The sequence below is a fragment of the Sphaeramia orbicularis genome, chromosome 16, assembly GCF_902148855.1.
Source record: "Sphaeramia orbicularis chromosome 16, fSphaOr1.1, whole genome shotgun sequence".
NCBI classification, from domain to species: Eukaryota; Metazoa; Chordata; class Actinopteri; order Kurtiformes; family Apogonidae; genus Sphaeramia; species Sphaeramia orbicularis.
This window is the reverse complement of record NC_043972.1, coordinates 54,637,267-54,656,881: the sequence shown is the minus strand read 5'-3', so window position 1 is coordinate 54,656,881 and position 19,615 is coordinate 54,637,267. Positions and strand designations below refer to the sequence as shown.

The following is a 19,615-nucleotide window of genomic DNA, read 5'->3' as shown; positions in this document are numbered from 1 at the left end:
AAAAGGAGCTGGATGACAGCTGTAGACATGATGTGTCCCAGTATTTGTATCCAGATCATTTACATACATCAGTATAACAATTTAAACCAAACTAACCAATGCAATGATATTTATCCTAATATAAATCTATATTATGACATTTTTCACTATTATTTTGTATCCCAGACCCCTGTTAGAAAACAAACACCTGAATTCAACATGTCCACATACTTTTGTCCATATAGTGTAAATCCCACCCACTGAGAGGTTCCATTGTAATGACATAATCAACATTAATACTACTTTACCTGTAAATGTCAGAATGTTATGGCTGATCGCTGGAGGAAAAAAAATCTCCCATTAAACTTTATGGAAATATTTATGTTTATGTCTCAAATCATCATGAACAGGACATCTTACAGCTGTAGACATGTGTCCCAATATTTATATCCATATCATTTATATACATCCATAAAACAATTTAAACCAAACAAACCAATGCAATGTCATTTGTTTCATTAGGTTCCTGATTTCAGGAGTCCATACAGACAGTTCAAATAGACTGGAATAATTCTGCCTGTTCATCCTATAATAGAATAATCCTAGAATTGACCCATAACATGTGTGGGTCAATATCACTATATGGTGCCTTTCAGACTTAGTAGATTTTCCACTTAACTTTATTTTAATCTTATATTCGATTTTCTTATTTTACTAGTTTTCTTTTAGAATTTTACTTTCTGACGTATTGGTTTTTTATTCATATTGTTGCACTGACTGGAAAACACAATGACAATGAAGGCTATTCTATTCTATTCTATTCTATTCTATTCTATTCTATTCTATTCTATTCTATTCTATTCTATTTGATGTCATGATAATCATCTTTACCGGTATAAAACTAACAGAAGTACCATATTTTATCATTATTTTCACATTTTTCTCCGTTATCAGGTTTGTCTCATTAGGTTTGTGTTGTTATTTATTATCTGATACTAATTTCTGTCTGATATGTTCACCTGAAAAACAATAAACCTGTTCATTAAACTCCAGTGGAGCTACTATTAGTCATTAGACATGAAGGTTTATAGATATGAAGAGTTGTCTAAGGTGGAGCTTTCACTGATTTATACGAGACAGTGATAAAAACAATCACCAGAAGTGAAAAAAGAACAACTCCGTCTCATTAACACTGTACAAAATGAGTATTTGTTGATGTTCACTGAACAGAGATGAGTTTTCCTTCTTATTCTGCAGCTTGAAAATGTTGTTGAAAACTTTTCAGAGCTTCGTGGCGTTCCTCAAAACTGCTCAGTGAGTGAATCTAAACACAGTAGAGGATAATAATGAAGACACAGCTGAGTGGATTTGACTTGAAAGACGCTGATTCTGAAGGAGAACATCAGGAGTGTGTGTTTGCATCTGTCAAACCTCCTCATCTGTGTTTTGTCTCCCCCTGCTGGTGACTCCTGTAAGAGCATGTGTTTGGGGTTTTCACTCCAGTACCTCTGAGGATTTAACACTGACCCCTGGACCGGTTCCGTCTGGGTTAAAGTTCATGGTCCTGGCAGATTTCATCAGAGGATCTGGGAGAAGGGATGCCTGAGCAGCTCCTCGGCGCTCGGCCTGTGTTTGGCCTCCACCGAGATGCAGAGGATGAAGTCCCACAGCTGTTCAGACGTGTGTGAGGGCAGCAGGGGGTTGGTGGGCTGGGTGGTGGGCTGGAATATTGCTGCCATGGCCTTGAATTCAGCCTAGGGAGAATTTTGTGTCAGCACGTCCACCACCGTACAACCCAGACTCCTGCAAAAAGACCAACAGGATCAGTTTAATGGAAGCGACAGTTGAAGAGTGAAGATGAAACTGATGATAAATCTGATTTCAAACCCATTCATCCAGGTGTCTTTAGCTGGATGAAAAATACAGAGGACAAATGTCACAGTATACACTCAAACTATCTGCATGGTTTACATTGAACCATCTGTGCCTCATTAGAACCATATCATTTTAATAACACAACTATATTTTCACACTTATTTATGTATATTTCCTTAATTAACATATTGATCATATATTGTCTAGCACATATTGTACAAATTTCTGTTTTAATTGTGTCTTAATAGAGTGTTTTAATATGTATATTTGGTATATTTATTCAGAGCTATATATGTTTGTATATTTACAGCTTTATATACACTGCCCAGCCAAAAAAAATGTCCCATATGTAATATTTGACTTGGATTACAGGAGACATTCACTGTCACATCTTTTTTACCACATGATGCTTATGTAGTGTCACAATAAGGTTCATAATATTTGTTCCATCCATAGTTGCATTCATTTTGGATTATTGTTGATGTAGAATCGGACGGCTGTATCAAGTCTTCATCTCATCCCAAATTAGAGTCTGGATTTTATGGAGGCGAATCCATGTGTGAAAATGATGTCTCATTCTCCCTGAACCATTCTGTCCCAAGCCTGATGATCCTGATTAATCCGGTCATTGTCCAGTCTGTAGGACATTAAAGACAGGCATCTGCAGATTTCACACAGTTTATGAGTTCAGTCAAAGTATATGGAAGCCATGTTGTTGAGTCTATGATCCTCAGGCCACATTGTAGAGGACAGTACAGACCACATGATGTCACATGACCTCAAAGGGCTGATCCTTACGTGGTAAAGACAGTGAAAGCCTGCCTTCAGGAGGTCAAAGGTCATTTGGATCCTGGTATGGACATGACTGTAGGCCTGCTGTGGTTCCTGGGGGTCTGTGTATGGTGTCAGGAGAAAAGGCTGGCAGGTAGACCCCCTGCCCCCCAGGCAGACCCCTGTCCCCCATGTAGACCCCCTGTCCCTCATAAACACACCAGACTCTTCATCTGTCAATACAAAACCTCATCATCACATTGCTGTTCAAATGGGCATACACTTTCAACTAAATAACCTAAAGAAACTTATAAACATATTTTGATACGTATTTATCAGTACTTTGATATGTCAGGAATAATAATTAACTTAAATTATGTTTTTGTGTTAAAAAAAAAAAAAAAAAAAAAAAGCCAAAATAATCCTGGTAACGGATCAAATAAAAAAATCTTTTTTTTTTTTTTAACTTACTCAAATGGCTAAAATGCCCCGTTTCCGACAAAACTTCACATAAAATACAATTAAATATATCAACTAATATGTGTTTATATAACACCAGTTAGTGTTGGAGCAAAAATGTGATATAATTTAAATTTCATTCAGGGCAAAAGAAAGTAACAGCTCAAATTACCCACTAAGTAACAGATCAAAACAGACGACAGCAGTGTTGTTCAACCTTGGGGTTGGGACCCCATGTGGGGTCACCTGAAATTTCTAGTAATTGATAAAAATAAAATTAAAAAACTTACGAATAAAACTCTGTGCTGAGTTGACAGAGCCAATCCAATCCATATCAGACAAACTGTGGCTGTGAAACTGCAGCACTGTGGTTCTGTTTATCTGTTAAATGTTCATTGTGGTCAGTTTCAGATGCTGCAGCTCTTTCATAATTCATAGTTTCAGTTCTTGTTTGTTCAGTATTAATTGTCCTCCTTGTAAATCACAGCTGGACTGACTGTACATATCCTGACCAAGGAAAATCCAAGTCTCCCTTTGTGCAGTAATCTACACCTGGATTTACTGCCTCCGTCCACAATAATATACATTATATAGACTAAACGTCCTCTAACATTAACCTGGATTTGAAACAGAGGATAGAAAACTATTACAAGATCAAAAACTAATTAATTTTAACCAAAAAAAAGTCTCTGTTTTGAATGTCTGGGGTCGACAGAAATCTGTGATGTTAAAATGGGGCCAGGAGTAAAAAAAAAAGGTTGGAACCACTGAACTATAGTCTCAAAAGTACAGAGTATTTTGTTGGAAGAAAAAAAAACAAAAAACAGATAAGTTTCCAATTACAACTTTATTATATACAACATAGCTAATACAAGAAAAAGGTCAAATTGAGTACCTTAATGTTCTTCTTTTCTCATTGCTAACAAAAGATGACAGTTTGTGCATTCTGCTGGAACTTCAGTCTCACTGATCATCTCCTCAGGAGGGAACTCAAACACTCAGTCCATCAGATAAAGTCAGACACAGAAGCCTCCACCCAATTCTCTACCTCATTTGGTAGGAGTGTGAGGAAGCCACCACTCTGCATGGCAGCAGAAGAAAACCACTACTTCCTATAGGTACCTATAGGCCATGAAATCACATAGGTATTCTTGTGAGGACATTTTGAAGGAAACTGGATTAAAAAGTACTAGATAATTCACTGGAACCAAAATTTCTGTTGGACATGCGCCCAATGTTTGTTCCAGATACCTAATAAAGTCTAAAAAGGGAATAAATTTGAGTAATTCTGACCCACCCTGTTCTTCATCAATACATAAGTTGATGTTAATTCATATTTGTGTACACTTGATAAGCTCCAATGTTATGGAACCATGTGCTAAGGATGAATTGTTATAATATTTAGTCAAAGTAAGAGAGCTGTCAGTAATGGATCAAAGAAAAAGACATGCAAAGTTCACATAGTTATCTGTAATTTACAAACATTTTGTAAAAGGTACCTTAAAGTAGCTATAAATATCTTTACTTTCTGTAATTTTCATTATCCAGTTCCAAGTAAAACCATCAAAAAGCCAAAAACACTAATTTCATGGTAACGGATCAAATGCCTAAAATCTCCAAGCCCCAAACTTTACATGCAATAAAAGTGTAATTTTGGAAAAAGTAGTATAAAAATCTCACCACAGTATGTTGAATACAAATAATAAAAAATAAATTTGGAAAAAAGAAAGGCAGTCTGCAATACTTTGCTTTCTCTCATTTTATAACTGTGGCGGTGTTGCCTTTCTTGAACTTAAACTGCACAGAACTATTGTCAAAAATTGTTACAGGAGTAGCTGGTTTCATTTGTGAACAATGAACAGGTGAGAACCCCAACCAGCAACAGAATCACAACAACAAGTGACTGATTAAATGTCCACAAAGTCAATCAGTAGCAGTATGTTCAGTTTGTATCCTTTGTGGAAAGTTTTGGCACATTCCTCTTTGGTACATTGTGAACCTGTGATAAAAGATCTGTCACAAAATCTGCACTGGTAAGGTTTCTGTCCAGTATGAGTCTGTTGGTGACACTTGTGAAAGTTGGACGACCAGAGGATCTTGGTGCACTTATCACATGGGTACATCAACTTCTTGTGGTGAACATGACAGTGAGAACATCATGCAGACAAGGCTCTGAAAGCCTTCCCACACCGATCACAATCTTATGGTTTTTCTCCTCTGTGGGTGCATAGGTGTTGCCTTACATCTGGACTCTATGGAGCCAGATCTGGAGGTTTTTAAGTTTGATGTTCTAGGCAGAAGAAGTCCCTGCTGCTGGTTCAGACACTGCATTTCTTGTTGTCATCTGATACTGAGGTACTGTTTGGTCCAGACAATGATTCACATCTGTGTTGATGGTAGGAGAGAGCAGAGTGTGGCAAGAATCTTTGTTCACACTGGTAACACTCAAACTGTTTCGGTGTGTTTCTCCTCTGTGGATGCGTAGGTGTGCCTTAAGCCTATTCATATGGGTGTAATTTTTCCCACACTGTTCACAGTGATATGGTCTTTCTCCACTGTGGATGCGTAAATGTCTCTTGAGAGTACTCATATCAGTGAACGTCTTCCCACACTGGCCACACGCATATGGTCTTTCTCCACTGTGGGTGCGTAAATGTTTCTTAAAGTAACTCCTGGTGGTGAAAGCCTTTCCACACTCACATGAATATGGTCTTTCTCCACTGTGGATGCGTAGGTGTGTCCTAAGGGTAGACGCTTGGGTGAAAGTTTTCCCACACTGGTCACACTCATATGGTGTTTCTTCACTGTGGATGCGTAGGTGTGTCTTCAGGTTACTCATCTGGGTGAAAGTCTTCCCACACTGTTCACAGTCATATGGTCTTTGTCCACTGTGGATGCGTAGGTGTGTCTTAAGGACAAACATTTGGGTGAAAGTCTTCCCACAGTGTTCACAGTGATATGGTCTTTCTCCACTGTGGATGCGTAGGTGTTTCTTAAAGTTACTCACATCAATGAAAGTCTTCCCACACTGGTCACACTCATGTGGTCTTTCTCCACTGTGGATGCGTAGGTGTTTCTTAAAGTTACTCCTGGTGGTGAAAGCCTTTCCACACTCACATGAATATGGTCTTTCTCTGTTGTGGATGCGCAGGTGTGTCCTAAGGGTTGATGCTTCGGTGAAAGTGTTCCCACACTGTTTACAGTAATATGGTGTTTCTCCACTGTGGCTGTGTAGATGTGTCTTAAAGTGATGCATGTGGGTGTAAGTCTTCCCACACTGGTCACAAGTGAGTTTTCCATCCATATTTGCTGTAATCAGGTGATCCTCTCCTGATCCAACTTTCAGGTTTCACTTAAAATCCACCTTCGGCTTCTTTCTACATCAAAACAAAGAGAAAGAAGAAGAGGTAGTCACTGAAATGCAATGGAATGTAACAGAACAAACACATCTCTTCAGGACCAGATTAAGCAGATAGGCAAAATTAACTAGTTAGGTCATCAACAGGACATTTTCAAAACAACCAATATTTGATGGGTTCTCCTTAAGAGATGTGTTTCCTGTATGAAACCAGAAAAAGTAACTAATAACAGACAAACTGATGATGAAAAATGTCAGGTTCTCTCCAGTGTTGGCAGATTCTATAAATAGTTACAGAATCACAAAACTCTGCAAAAACTTGTTTAGTTTGGTCATTGAAAGTAAAGCCAGACCACTTCAATGTATTATTTTGGGCCCAAGGACTGAGAATTGGCTGCAAAGACCCTATTGTCTGTCAAATGTTTTCTATTATCATCATTATTATTTTTATTCCGTTGATGACTAGTGTGACATCACAAATCCCTTTGGTGCCCAAACCCCTGCTGCTAATGTAAACAGCAGTGGCTGGAGTCCAGGAACTGGTCACCTTTATCACACACACATCCTACTTTGCTGACTTCCCAAAGTCGGCTGAAAGAGATCTAGTCTGTCAGAAATCAAATAGAGTTCTAAGAGTTAAAGGAGCTGTATGGAAGAATTCTGTTCCAAGGAATCAGAAAAGGGCCCTGAATTCACCAAAAATTAAGGAATCATGTTTATTTCAAATACTGAGAATGTTCACATTTGAAAACCTAAGTGTCAGCCCACAACTAATGTCTCTGTTGTCAGGTTGTGTTTTGGTCTGATGCTCCGCCCATCACCTATCTCCCAATCACAAAGTCAGTAGTGTTTGTTCATCCAGGTTGCCAGTTCCCACTGAGCTGCAACTAGGAACATTTCTGATCCGAAATGTCTGACTGTCGGATTTTTTATGTATTGTAAGTACTAGGGATGTCCAATATTGGCTTTTTTGCCAAAAACCGATATGCCGATATTGTCCAACACTTAATTTCCAATTCCGATATCTACCGATACCGATGCCGATATATGTGGGATATTAAACTAATTTTAGGTAACATCACATATCTCCTGTCATGGAATTAACACATCATGCCTAATTTTATTGTGATGCCCCATTGGACGCATTCTCAAATGCAACAAGGCTTTCAAAATGTAAACACTGTCTGTGCAAAGAATACATACATCAGTTATAAGTCTTCCACATATTAGTTTAGCTTTTTGATATCAACACTTCAATATTCCTCATTTTCAAGAAAAAAAGAAACAAATGCACTAAATATTGTAGATTTCTGGCCTTTCCTTGGCTGCACCAGGTATATGGACATCTAGTTATTTATCTATGTATGAATGTATTTATTTATTTATTTCATACTAAAGCCAAATCAAACAGTGTCTTCCCTGTGTCCCTGCTGACATTATACAGCTGAATCTGTTCTGTGTCCTCAGTCTGAATCTGAACTCACTCTAACAGATGAACACTAGCTGTCCTTTGTCTTGTCCCATGTCTGTGTGTCTGTCTTCTCCTTGAATGTCCACTATAAATGTCTCTTTTCTCGTCCTCCTGTCTGTCATTTTCTCCGTGTCACTCCGTGCACTCCCCCCGCCCCCACACACACATCTTCGTGTCGGACCTGAGCCGCTCCGTGTTTCCAGTGTTCCGTGTCCGTCTCCCTCACCTTCTGTTTCTCCGTTCCTGTCTCTAAATGGTTCTTCTGTAACTCCATCATATATTGAATTGTCAGACTCTGTCTCCATAATCATCTTTCAGGCTTTTGAAACTGCACGCGGTTCCTGCACAGTCTGCATTTCCTCATTCAGTGACTGCCGCTGGATGCGTTGCCATGGGATATGGTGACTCCAGTGAGAAAACGTTAAACCCGGTCCGTCATTTTTCCGAAAAAGCTGCTTAATTGTTTGTTTTTGGACTAAGGAAAGCAACGATCCGCAACAGCTTCAACTACAGTATAACAGTGAAAACTCAGAGTGACGGAAAATCTCGTCATTGGCGGAGAAAGAGTTAAGTTGTGGAAAAAATGCCATATTTATTTCTTTTCTCTCCCTCCTTCCATGAGTCTATTACAGTGTGGCAACTCTACTGTACAATTTTGAAAATTGCACATTTCTTTCAGCTACAAACAATGCTTCATTTACGCGTCGGTAAATGCTGGTGAGATCAAGGCATTATTTTATCGGTTTTAATGATAGGCAAAAAAAACCGATACCGATATTCACCGATATTACATTTTTATGCCAATATCGGGCCGATAATATCGGTGGGCCGATATTATCAGACATCCCTAGTAAGCACTCTTTTACAGGGTGGGGAAGCAAAATTTACAATGAACATTTAGTTGTTTTTTCTCAGCAGGCACTACGTTAGCTGTTTTGAAGCCAAACATATATTGATGTCATAATCATACCTAACACTATTATCCATACCTTTTCAGAAATTTTGCCCATATGAGTAATCAGGAAAGCAAACGTCAAAGAGTGTGTAATTTGCTGAATGCACTCATCACACCAAAGGAGATTTCAAAAATAGTTGGAGTGTCCATAAAGACTGTTTATAATGTAAAGAGAATGACTATGAGCAAAACTATTCCGAGAAAGTCTGGAAGATACTATTAAAGAAGAATGGGAGGAGTTGTCACCCTAATATTTGAGGAACACTTGCGCAAGTTTCAGGAAGCGTGTGAAGGCAGTTATTGAGAAAGAAGGAGGACACATAGAATAAAAACAGTTTCTATTATGTAAATTTTCTTGTGGCAAATAAATTCTCATGACTTTCAATAAACTAATTGGTCATACACTGTCTTTCAATCCCTGCCTCAAAATATTGTAAATTTTACTTCCCCACCCTGTATCTATTTATTTATTTATTTTATATTCTATGCATTGTCTTTTTTATCCTCTGATGTACAGTGTCCTTGGGTGTCGTGAAAGGCGCTTATAAATCAAATTTATTATTATTATTATTAGATTTCTAAGAGTTAGTTTAATGCCAGGTGGAAGTCTGACAGGGAAAGTTCAGGTGTCAGTGAAAAAGAGGAGCTACAAGGCTGAGGTGAGAGCGAGTAGCTAGCAAACATAAGGGTTTTAGCAATAAAGCTAACATTACTGTACCCGGGTAACGTTAGCGTTTAATTAGCTATGTTAAAATAAGTACCATATGGTTAGTTGATAACGTAACTGACAACACACACACATCATTTTGCTTTAAAGTTACATATAGACAGGTAATGTTATATAAGCTAATGTTTAGTGCTAGTACTAGCTAGCTAAAGTTAACTACTAACGCTAGCCGGGAGCAGGTCTTTTCAGAGCCTGGACGTTTGGAGCATGAGACGGTTCGCACCTGGCCTGGACGTTTCAAACCCTGGGATAAAGATGTTTCGGACCAGACTTGGTGCACCGATATACACGTAAGTACAAGAAAAAGCCAATATCGGACATCCCTAGAATCAGGTGATATGATACAAATCACAATACTAGGTTCACGATACGATATATCACAATATATCATGACACTGTTGAAAAGGCAATTTTTTATTTGTTTCTTTTTTTTAATGATTATTTCCTTGAAAAATTGAATTACACCAGAAATATGCACAAATACTAAACACATTTTTATTTGATCACAACAGGATCTAATGTCATATTATTTATTTATTTATTTATTTCGTTCATGGTTGTGCATTTCATCAGTAACATTCAATAATCATCAAGTAAACAAACATGTACACACCCATGCTTGAAAAGGAGCAGGATGAAGAAAATCTTATATTTCCTGCCCCCTTATATTACAAAATGTTCCTGTGTTCAAACTGAAATAATGTTTTACAGATGTTACAGTTTAAGATCCTGTTCAAATAATTACTTTCTTTTTTTTGTGTTGTACTTTTGGAGATGCACAATGAAGATAAATTAAAAACTGATAAAAAAAAAAAAAGATCCTGTTCAAATGTTCATATTCTATTATTTCATAACTAACATCATAACATTATTTTAGTTCAATCCCAACAAAGGAGCAAACATTATTTAATAAAAGAGTGTTAAATGATAAGAAATAAAATATAAACAAAAAAGGAAAAAAAAAAAAAAACGAACCTCTACAATATCTGCATCTGAATACATACCTAAAACTATCGATACCATACTTCTTGATATCGATACAGTATTGTGAAATGACATATTGCGATATATTGCAGAACCAATATTTTCTTACACCCCTACTCAATACACGCCCCAAGACGCCATCAGGTCCAGTGGCCTTCCTCGGGTCCATGGCACGCAGAGTGCGCCTCACCTCATGCTCTATAAGGGTGAAGTTGCTGTGGACCGTGGGGTGTGATGTGGTTGCCTCAGGTGGTTCCACTCAGTGGCGGGCAAAGAAAATGTTAAGCTCCTCTGCCAACGTGGCATCACCCTCAACAGCTCCCAAGGTGGACCTATAGTTGGTCAGATGTTGGACTCCCTGCCACACCTGCCTACTGTTGGTACTTTCCAGATGTTCCTCAATCCTCCACCTATAGTCCAACTTGGCCCCTTTAATGCCTCTCTTCAGGTTAGCCCGGGCCACACAGTAGAGGGCCTGGTCTCCAGACCTAAAGGCCATGTTCCTGTCTCTCAACAGCTGCTGGACCTCCCGGGTCATCCAAGGCTTCTGGCTGGGGTATACCCGGATTTGTTTGTCCACTGTAACTGTGTCTATGCAGTACTTAATATAACACAGTACACTGTCTGATATTGAACCATAAATAAAATTCTTACAGTATTGCACACAGTAGCAACAAGCAAGCAGCATAATATAGTGCACAGTGTCCTATACTGAATTTAAAAGGAACCATTTCCCACCAAGTCATTTAATGCTTAGGCCTAAATTTTAGTGCACTTCCATAATCTCTTGTAGTACAAATGGCCTTCCTAAGACAAGGATAGACTTGTTAAGACTTTCCTCACCAAACTTGAGATGCATGTGTTGAACATGCACATCAAAATGCCTAAACATTTAATGGGTGGCGTCAGGAGTCAGATTCAATATTGTTATATCATTATGTCCAGGGTGTGACTCTTAGCATACATGTGAAGCCATGATAACGTAAATATGTAAATAATATTTATTTTTTAATTCAAATTATTTATATGAATATTTATAGTGTGATACAGAGTGTATTAAATGGGAGTTGAATGTGTGACTTTAAATTTGGCTCTAAAAAGGATGTTGGATGAACATCATAAATCATACATCATGAACCAAAATGGAGGAGGAGAGGAAAAGTAACGTTATTAGTTGTCTGCTTAATCTTTACATTCCAAAGTTGTTTTGCTTGAAGACTCTTTCTTTTTGCAAGTCTTCAGTTATATTCAGAGTTACATCTTCCAACTGTATCTTGTATTTTTATTTTAAGAGGTACTGAACAGTCAGGTTTGATTCGTGTGTGTGTGTGTGTGGTTTAGATGAACTCACACCTGTCTGTGCTGAACTCAGAGCAGAGGTCAGATTCTACCTAAAAGATCTAATTTTATAGCTTTAGAAAGTAGTTGTGGTAAAGAGTATAGAGCAGAAAAACCAGAATACGAAGTAGGGGATTTTTTTGGTCAAGACATGCTAACCTAATAGCGCAGGTGTTTAAGCTAGAGCTGTGCACATGCAAAAGCATGTGCTTTTCTTAGAATTGGCTTGTGGAGTGACTGACATGTTCTGCCCAGTAACTACCATTAACCAAAAATAAGCATATGACGAATGACGTCATTGAATAATGGGAGTCTCCAAGAGTCACTAAAGACTATAAAAAGATAATAAAGGAAACTCTCATTGGCGGGCTTTTTTCTTTTTCTCTCTGTGACGAAATGCGTGTTTGATGCTAGATTCTTTTTGTAACTTTTGCCTGAAGCAATAAACAAAGCTATTGTTTTAACTTATTAAAACCTCAAACCTTCTTTTGGTGAGTTCTTCATTTCTCCTAGTTTGGTCCGTCCATCCGAAATGTAACTGGTGAGTTAAATTTAAATTACGTGACCCCCCTCTGGTAAGCAGCCTAAATGGAGTAGTGACAGAGTCACCAATTTTAGTACTTTGCAGACACGCAGACTTTGTCCAGGAATCAGCAAAGTTACTTTTCCGGGGAAGTATAATGGAAAAATCTGGAACAATGATCCATTTAACTAACATAATTGTGTTTTTTTGAGATTATTGGGCTACGTGTTACAATAGGAATACTTAATTTCTTATTTTTCTCTTTATATTTGCATTTTCACTCAGTTTTTCTACCCGTCTTTTCTCTCTGCAGTTGCTTGTTGCATGTTGCTGCTGTTAACTGTTACATTTCCCCCATGGTGGGATAAATAACATCTTATCTCTCCTTATCTTATGCTTTGTGCTGATTGGATAGAAAATTGTTGAATTATAACAGTTTGGTTTTTCTTGGGGCTGTGTCCTGAACTACGGTGACGCTGGAGGGAAACCACAACAACAATTGGCAAAGCACACAAGAATAAGAAAGGCACACAAGAAAAAACACACACAAGCAAAAGAAAATCACACAAACAAGAAAAAAAATAACACAACTACCTTTTGATGTTCCAGTCCGATCCTTTAGCCGTGCAGCTAGACTCCCCAGCTGCCTCCAACTTTTTCCTGTGGGAATGCTGTGGACCTGCGAACTTCCACCATCAACACCGACTCCAACCTGCCTTTGTCTCTGTCGACGGTAGGAGCGTTTTCTCCATCATTCTTGGTGATGTCCAGCTCCCTGATGAAGGATGGTTCAGTGTGTGTCTGCCAGCTGTCTCTCTGGTCGTCCTGGCTGTTTCTGCCTGTGTTGTGGAAAAAACTCTGTTCATTTGTCCTCAGAATAAAAAAATGGCAACGCTGTCTGCATGAGTGTACAACGAATACAGCCTGTCATTGTCTCTTATATGAAACTAATAAAAAAAAAATCATGTTCTCTCTTTGTTACAATGATATCTCATGTGTGCTAGAATGGAATGTGTGGGGGTACGAGAACAAACTTCTGTGAGAAAGCACCTGTTTTCGAAAACTGGTGTCCTTGAGCACACACACAGTGCAGTATAACCAGTAGTCTAACAGGATTACAACCAGTCTCATATAATACACAGTTCAAACAATCTTATATGTAATATAGAATATACGTAAAATTACCATAACACCTGTTAGCTGCCTGCTACTCAGCTGTCAGCTCGCCCACAACGGTCCGGCTGCACTGAGCAGACAGCGCTCCCATCACTTCTTATAGAGGATATTAATTTTATAAACAAAAAATGCACTAACTAAATCCTACGCAGTGCCCTCATGTCTAATCTCTTCCCTTTATCATTAAAAAGGAAAAATCTGTCCAAAGATTATCCTACAGAGATTATAGTCAGGATTAGAACCAGACACCTTACTCTACCCATATCACCAAAAGCTAAACAAACACATTTTAAAACTTTAAATGATATCTGTCCTTGTAATGAGTTTCTGGAACAAAGACTCAACATCGATAAAAACAACTGTGTTTTTCTGATCTGCCGGACTCTGTCACAGCTCGTAATCGACATCAGAACACAGCTGGTGTCCAGAGTTGGACAGATCCTTCTATATAAACACAGTTGGACAGATCCTTCTATATAAACACAGTTGGACAGATCCTTCTATATAAACAGTTGGACAGATCCTTCTATATAAACAGTTGGACAGATCCTTCTATATAAACACAGTTGTGACACTTCCATAAACTCCGCTTGTATAAAATGGTGGATGAAATCTGGCCCTACCTCCGGGTTCTGGAGGGGCTGATGTTCCTACATTGAGTGGAACGCTGTCGGAACACATTCATTAAAGTTATTATTCATGAGTTAGAGGAAGAGAAACTTCTGTCACTTGGCGTTTGTAAGATCCGACTCATCCTATAAGGATACTGTTGAGTCTGATCATGTTGAGTTTTGAATGAGTTTGTCGTCCGTGCTAACGCTAGCATGCTGTTAGCCGCTATGCTATCCGCTGGTGAATGCCTTATTGTGTGTGTTCTCAGAGCAGAGATTGGCAGACACACAGTGTTCACAGATAAACACTGTTTTCTGCTTGGACCTCAGTCCTAAAATAGTCTAACTGAAAATGCTCAATTGTCTCTCCTTACGAGTACAGAACAATTCCAGAATGAATGAACTGGTAAAGTTAGCACCAGTCCCATAAGTAGCCTACCCATGCTAACACCAAACCTTCCCCCAAAATGGAAGTTTTCAAAGGAATAAAGTCAGTCCTTTCAGTGGTCAACCCCACTGCTCAAAAGCACAACTGACACAACAATACATACAGTAGTGACACAACGGTTGTGTGTAGCGATGTTACCTCAGACACTGAAGCTTCCAAACACGCTTCAAACTCGATCGGTTACTGATTGTGGAGCAGTGGACCGGAACTGGTTCTTCTTCTTTAGTTTTTACGGCGGGTGGCACCTAGCGTTAAGGTGCATTACCGCCCACTACTATGATGGAGTGTGGACCAGAGGTGACAAAAGAAAAAAAAAGTTATACGGTGGCCCAGAGGTCCAACAGCCCAAAAAATTATCCACAATAAGAAAAAAAAGAACAGCCCAAAAAAAATATCCACTATAAGAAAAAAAAGAGAACAGCCCAAAAAATTATCCACTATATATTTTAAAAATAACTTTATTTTTAGTTCACCGACCTCCACTTCTGGTGGGTTACTTTTGTTAGCATTAGCCACATTAGCTGAAGGCCTTAAAAATTTTCAGCCTATGCTTTTATTTTTTGTGGTGGCCTAAATTTTAAAGCAAGAGACCTTTTGGGTAAACAGCACCCCCTTAATTGAAAAGGTAGATGATGTTTTTTTTTTTGTTTTTTCTTAAAGTGGATATTTTTTGGGGGTGTTCTCTTTTTTTCTTATAGTGGAGACTTTTTTGGGCTGTTGCACCTCTGGGCCAGCGCACTATATACACAAAATGTAATAAAGACAACAACAACAACAACAACAACAATAATAATAATAATAATAATAATAATAATAATAATAATAATAATAATAATAATAATAATAGAATAATCCTTTTTAATCTCTTTCACTCTTGGGTGTACTTTTGACAGTGAATACAAACATGTTGAACTGATTCTTCTTCTTGGCAGTAATTCCATAATCCTGTCGGATGCTTCCTGATCAGCTTCATTCTTTTCTTCAGTCTTGTATGTCTTACCCTCAGCCTTGTTTTAACGTTCTCTTCTTTTCTTCTCCTTTTGCTTATTCTCTCCATTCCTACTCGCTGCTGAACTGCATGCAGATGTTTTCCTGTATCCCATCTGTTTTGCCATTCTTTGAAAATGTTCCTTTTAATTCTTGCCTTTGCCTCAGATTTACTCAAAGGGATGTTCATCATTTCTTCTAGTTTTACAGCATTCTCAGCTCCTGTGTCCACTGTCTCATTTCCTTTTCCTCTCCTGTGTGCTGGTATCCACAGAAATGGGATAAAATGATTCATGTTATTCAGTCTGTGGAGGTTTTCATATATTTCATGAACACAGTCCTGCCTACTCTCAGATGTAAATGACTGCAATTCCATTAAAGAAGGATATGAATCTGAGCCAAGAACAACAGTTTGAATGTGCATCTCTTCTATCCACTTCAGTTCTGTTGCTATTGCCAACATCTCAACAGTGAATACTGACAGGGGGAGGGGCTACTGTTTCAGATGTAGCCGCATGGGGCCCAATGAAGACGGGATCTGAGACAGACCCCGTCATGTGCCCCCACCCTACTGCATCTGTCCAGACTGGATCTCCATCTGTAAATGGACGTCCATCAGTCCTGGTGCATCTCCAGTCAGTCCATCCATGGGAGTGGATCTGTGGTTCTCCCTCAGGTTTCTCTTTTTGGGTTTTTGGAGTTTTTCTTTGTCCAGAAGGAGGGTCTAAGGATGGGGGATGCCCAGGACATTCATTCATTTCCTTCATCTGCTGTTTATTTGACTGTTGTTTGTTTTCAGATCCAACTCATTCTGTAAAGCCCTGTGAGGAAACCTTGTTGTGATATAGAGTTCTACAAATAAAACTGAATTGAACAAAATAAATGAAATGAAAATGAAGTGAAAATACACCCTATTACTTCAAAACATTTTTAAAAAACCTGCTTGTTTCACAAACTATTTAACCCTTTCATGCATGAATTATGAGAACCTTAATCAGCATTTTTTTTCCCTGAATGTTTTTATTCCTCTTTAGACATAAAAAAACAAAACAAAACACTGTGATTGTTTTTTTTTTTCATGAATGTATTTTTCATGGCACTACAAAAATGTCCAGTCAGCTGAACACCATGCGTTTAATTTTTGATGTAAAGAAACATGCATTTACTGACATACTGTGTGAAAACTGTGAAATAAAAACATTTTTATCCTCCTGAGACATAGCAGTGCATTTATGTCCTCTGTAGGGGACAAAAGTGTGACAGTTTCACTTAAAAAATGCTGTCCATTGCAAAGGACATTCCATAAATAAATAAATAAATAAATAAAATGTATTTGAAAAAAAGAAACAAACAAACAAAAAAAAACCTGTTGCATTAAGCAGTTTCCAATCAAGACAATTGTTTAACAGAGAAAAGCTAACATTTTCACTTTCCTGGGTCACAGGAGGTTAATGCTGCTAATCTGATGTTTTCTCACATTTGAACATACTATAATACTAATTATTACTCACTCAGATAATATGCAAAAAAAGAAAAAAAAACTTAATTTTTTTTTCGTCTAATAACCATTAGCAATTGATTTAGATAAAAGAACAGGAAAGTTACAGTAATGGTCTGAATGTCTGTATGGGATGGTGCATAAGTGTCCACTGTGTTGGCTGATATGGAACTAAAACAACAAAACCCATGAATATACAAGAGAACAACTGGAGAAGAACTGTCCACTAGAGTGACCAGTATGCATGAAAGGTTTAAATCCATGCCATTATTTTAACAAAACAATTTAAAAGTACTGCTTGTTTCACAAAATGATTCACAAACTATTTAAATACACAATATTGAATTTAAAAACATTTGAAACAAACCAAAATCTGATTGAGTGAAATGGAGATTTGCAAACTGGTCAGGATTCAGCCTTGTAATCTCGCACGTGCTTTGATGAACTGTAGCGGACGACTGCATTGCGCAAGTTTCTGCTTTGAAGAACTTTAAACTCAAGAGAGAGAAAAAGTAGGTGTGTTCAAGCTCTGTTCAAAAGGGAAAGACAGTCAAACAGTTGGACCAACCAGGACGGGTCAGTCTGGTTTGTGGCTGGCTGATTTCAGTGGGAAAACAGCCTCACCACCTGTTTCCCTTTCTAACCAAATGGCTATTTATTGTCCTTTCTTCACTTCACCTACAGATGAATCTCATGGGAAACCCAACATCACTTCTCTTACTTTTATTGACCCTTATTGCACTTTATTCACTTAAAGATCGAACCACATCCAGAGGACAAAGATGTCTTAGGTTTGAATCTAGGAATCATTCCCACCAAAAATCCACACCTGTCTTGTTTTCATTGACCCCAGATGAACTGTCAATAAAACGGGGGGGGGGGGGGGGGGGGACCTCTGACCTAGGGGTCATACATTTCCTTGACACAGAGTATATGTCTATCCTCTGTCATGTGATTTGAAATTCCTCACTAACACAGAAGTGTTGTGTTGGGTTTTTTTTGTTTTTTTTTAGAGAACCTGTGACAGCAGCTGGACATGGAAGTTTGATCAAAGCAACAGAAATTGCAATGCAACTGCAGATGGTTGTAAAAATAATTTGTGCAAGTGTAGACCATATTTGTATCATTGGGAATGTTTTGTTCACATGTATAACTAAATCTGATAGAGGCACAACTCTGCCATCCTCAGGTGCAACGCTGAAGTTACGAATTTCAAAACTGAAGTTACGAGTTATGAAACTGAAGTTACGGATCACCAAATACAAGTTACGAATTACGAGTTTTGGCCTTGTTCTGATGTCCGAGCGAATAACCAATCAGAGCGTTATTCACTGACCTGCCAATCAACATTACCCCACCTATATGCAAATTTCCACCCAACCAAATAGTAGCGGCAAATTTCCCGCACACATTTGAATATCAAACATAAACTCGGCGGCACTAAGGTACCGAGAAAAAGGGGGCGTTCCCGAGTGTCGCATATTTTTTTTAAAAAAGGGCTCGAACTCGTCCATTCGATCCCCTCAGTTCAACAAGCACGACACTAACACTATAACCATTAGCCTAAGACAACATTCAGAGCCTAATAATAAGATCATCTAGGCCTATTATTGATCAATCACAGCCTCGTTGGTTAGATTATTTCCTTTATATTTCTCATCACAATCTTACGGAGCCCGGGAAGGGACATGAAGAAAAAAAAATGTATCGTGTTATAACGCAATAGTTAAAAAGTATTGCGTTATAATGCAATCGTTTTTGCGTTATAACGCATTGGGATCTGCATTCTGGATCGGACAGGTCAGTCAGGTCAGACACACCACCCTGGCCTGTGCCCTATACATGTGTTGTTCAGATGACCGTAACTCTTTCATTATTTGTCCGATCGGAAAAATTCCAACAGTTTCTGAAACCTGAGACACTGTGCTTTATGGACATTCTCGGGTCAATGCGAAAATTTCACGGGCACCCGTCCTAGAGGCCGCAAAATAAGCCACTCTGACTGTAGACGCACACAGCAGAGCGGATTCACGGAGCGGAGAACCGGAGCGCATAACGGAGTGGATAACGGATTAGATCTAGTTCTAGATCTAACCTCTTTTTTTTTTTTTTTTTTTTTTTACGTGTGTTCGAAACTTTTCTTCAGCTACAAATCTTTTATAATTCAAAATCTGATGAGACAGATTTGCTTCCATATGTTCTCCAAAGCAGCAGAACTGCTACCAAAGAGACCAAATTGCCCAACTTGCCGCAAAAACTTATTTTCCTTAATTCAAATGTGTAACCCCTGCCTTGTCCTCCCAGTAACAAGTCCACAAGCACTCCAATGTCCGAAATGATTTGGGCAAAACTTTCCCTTTAATTTCACATTTCAGTTTTACGTTTACATTTTGTTTTGTTAATTCTGCATTTGACACACCGAATTAGGTATAATATTTGCTTATATTCAAATTAA

General features: G+C 38.3%; 8 protein-coding genes across 10 annotated transcripts in view; 3 read left to right on the top strand and 5 right to left on the bottom strand.

Moving 5' to 3' along the window:
* LOC115436296 (zinc finger protein 239-like) overlaps positions 1-13,279 on the bottom strand; it is a 117,833-nt gene extending 104,554 nt beyond the window's left edge. The window contains exon 1 of the mRNA XM_030159132.1: positions 13,153-13,279. The gene's annotated coding sequence lies outside the window, so the exon portion shown is untranslated. The remainder of the gene's footprint in view (positions 1-13,152) is intronic.
* Positions 1-19,615, bottom strand: part of LOC115436253 (zinc finger protein 883-like) — a 445,178-nt gene that overhangs the window by 13,467 nt on the left and 412,096 nt on the right. The window contains exon 3 of the mRNA XM_030159048.1: positions 5,602-6,461. Coding sequence (XP_030014908.1) covers positions 5,602-6,388 — 787 coding nt within the window. The 5' untranslated portion in view covers positions 6,389-6,461. The remainder of the gene's footprint in view (positions 1-5,601; positions 6,462-19,615) is intronic.
* The window catches only part of LOC115435234 (NACHT, LRR and PYD domains-containing protein 5-like), a 753,056-nt gene that overhangs the window by 409,329 nt on the left and 324,112 nt on the right, over positions 1-19,615 (top strand).
* LOC115436315 (zinc finger protein 239-like) overlaps positions 1-19,615 on the top strand; it is a 364,410-nt gene that overhangs the window by 78,270 nt on the left and 266,525 nt on the right. The window lies entirely within an intron of this gene.
* Positions 1-19,615, top strand: part of LOC115436265 (zinc finger protein 345-like) — a 356,130-nt gene that overhangs the window by 171,241 nt on the left and 165,274 nt on the right. The gene's annotated exons all lie outside the window — the stretch shown is intronic.
* Positions 1-19,615, bottom strand: part of LOC115436292 (zinc finger protein 239-like) — a 324,079-nt gene that overhangs the window by 152,731 nt on the left and 151,733 nt on the right. The gene's annotated exons all lie outside the window — the stretch shown is intronic.
* The window catches only part of LOC115436241 (NLR family CARD domain-containing protein 3-like), a 1,147,354-nt gene that overhangs the window by 1,040,852 nt on the left and 86,887 nt on the right, over positions 1-19,615 (bottom strand). The gene's annotated exons all lie outside the window — the stretch shown is intronic.
* LOC115436242 (NLR family CARD domain-containing protein 3-like) overlaps positions 1-19,615 on the bottom strand; it is a 329,168-nt gene that overhangs the window by 226,344 nt on the left and 83,209 nt on the right. The window lies entirely within an intron of this gene.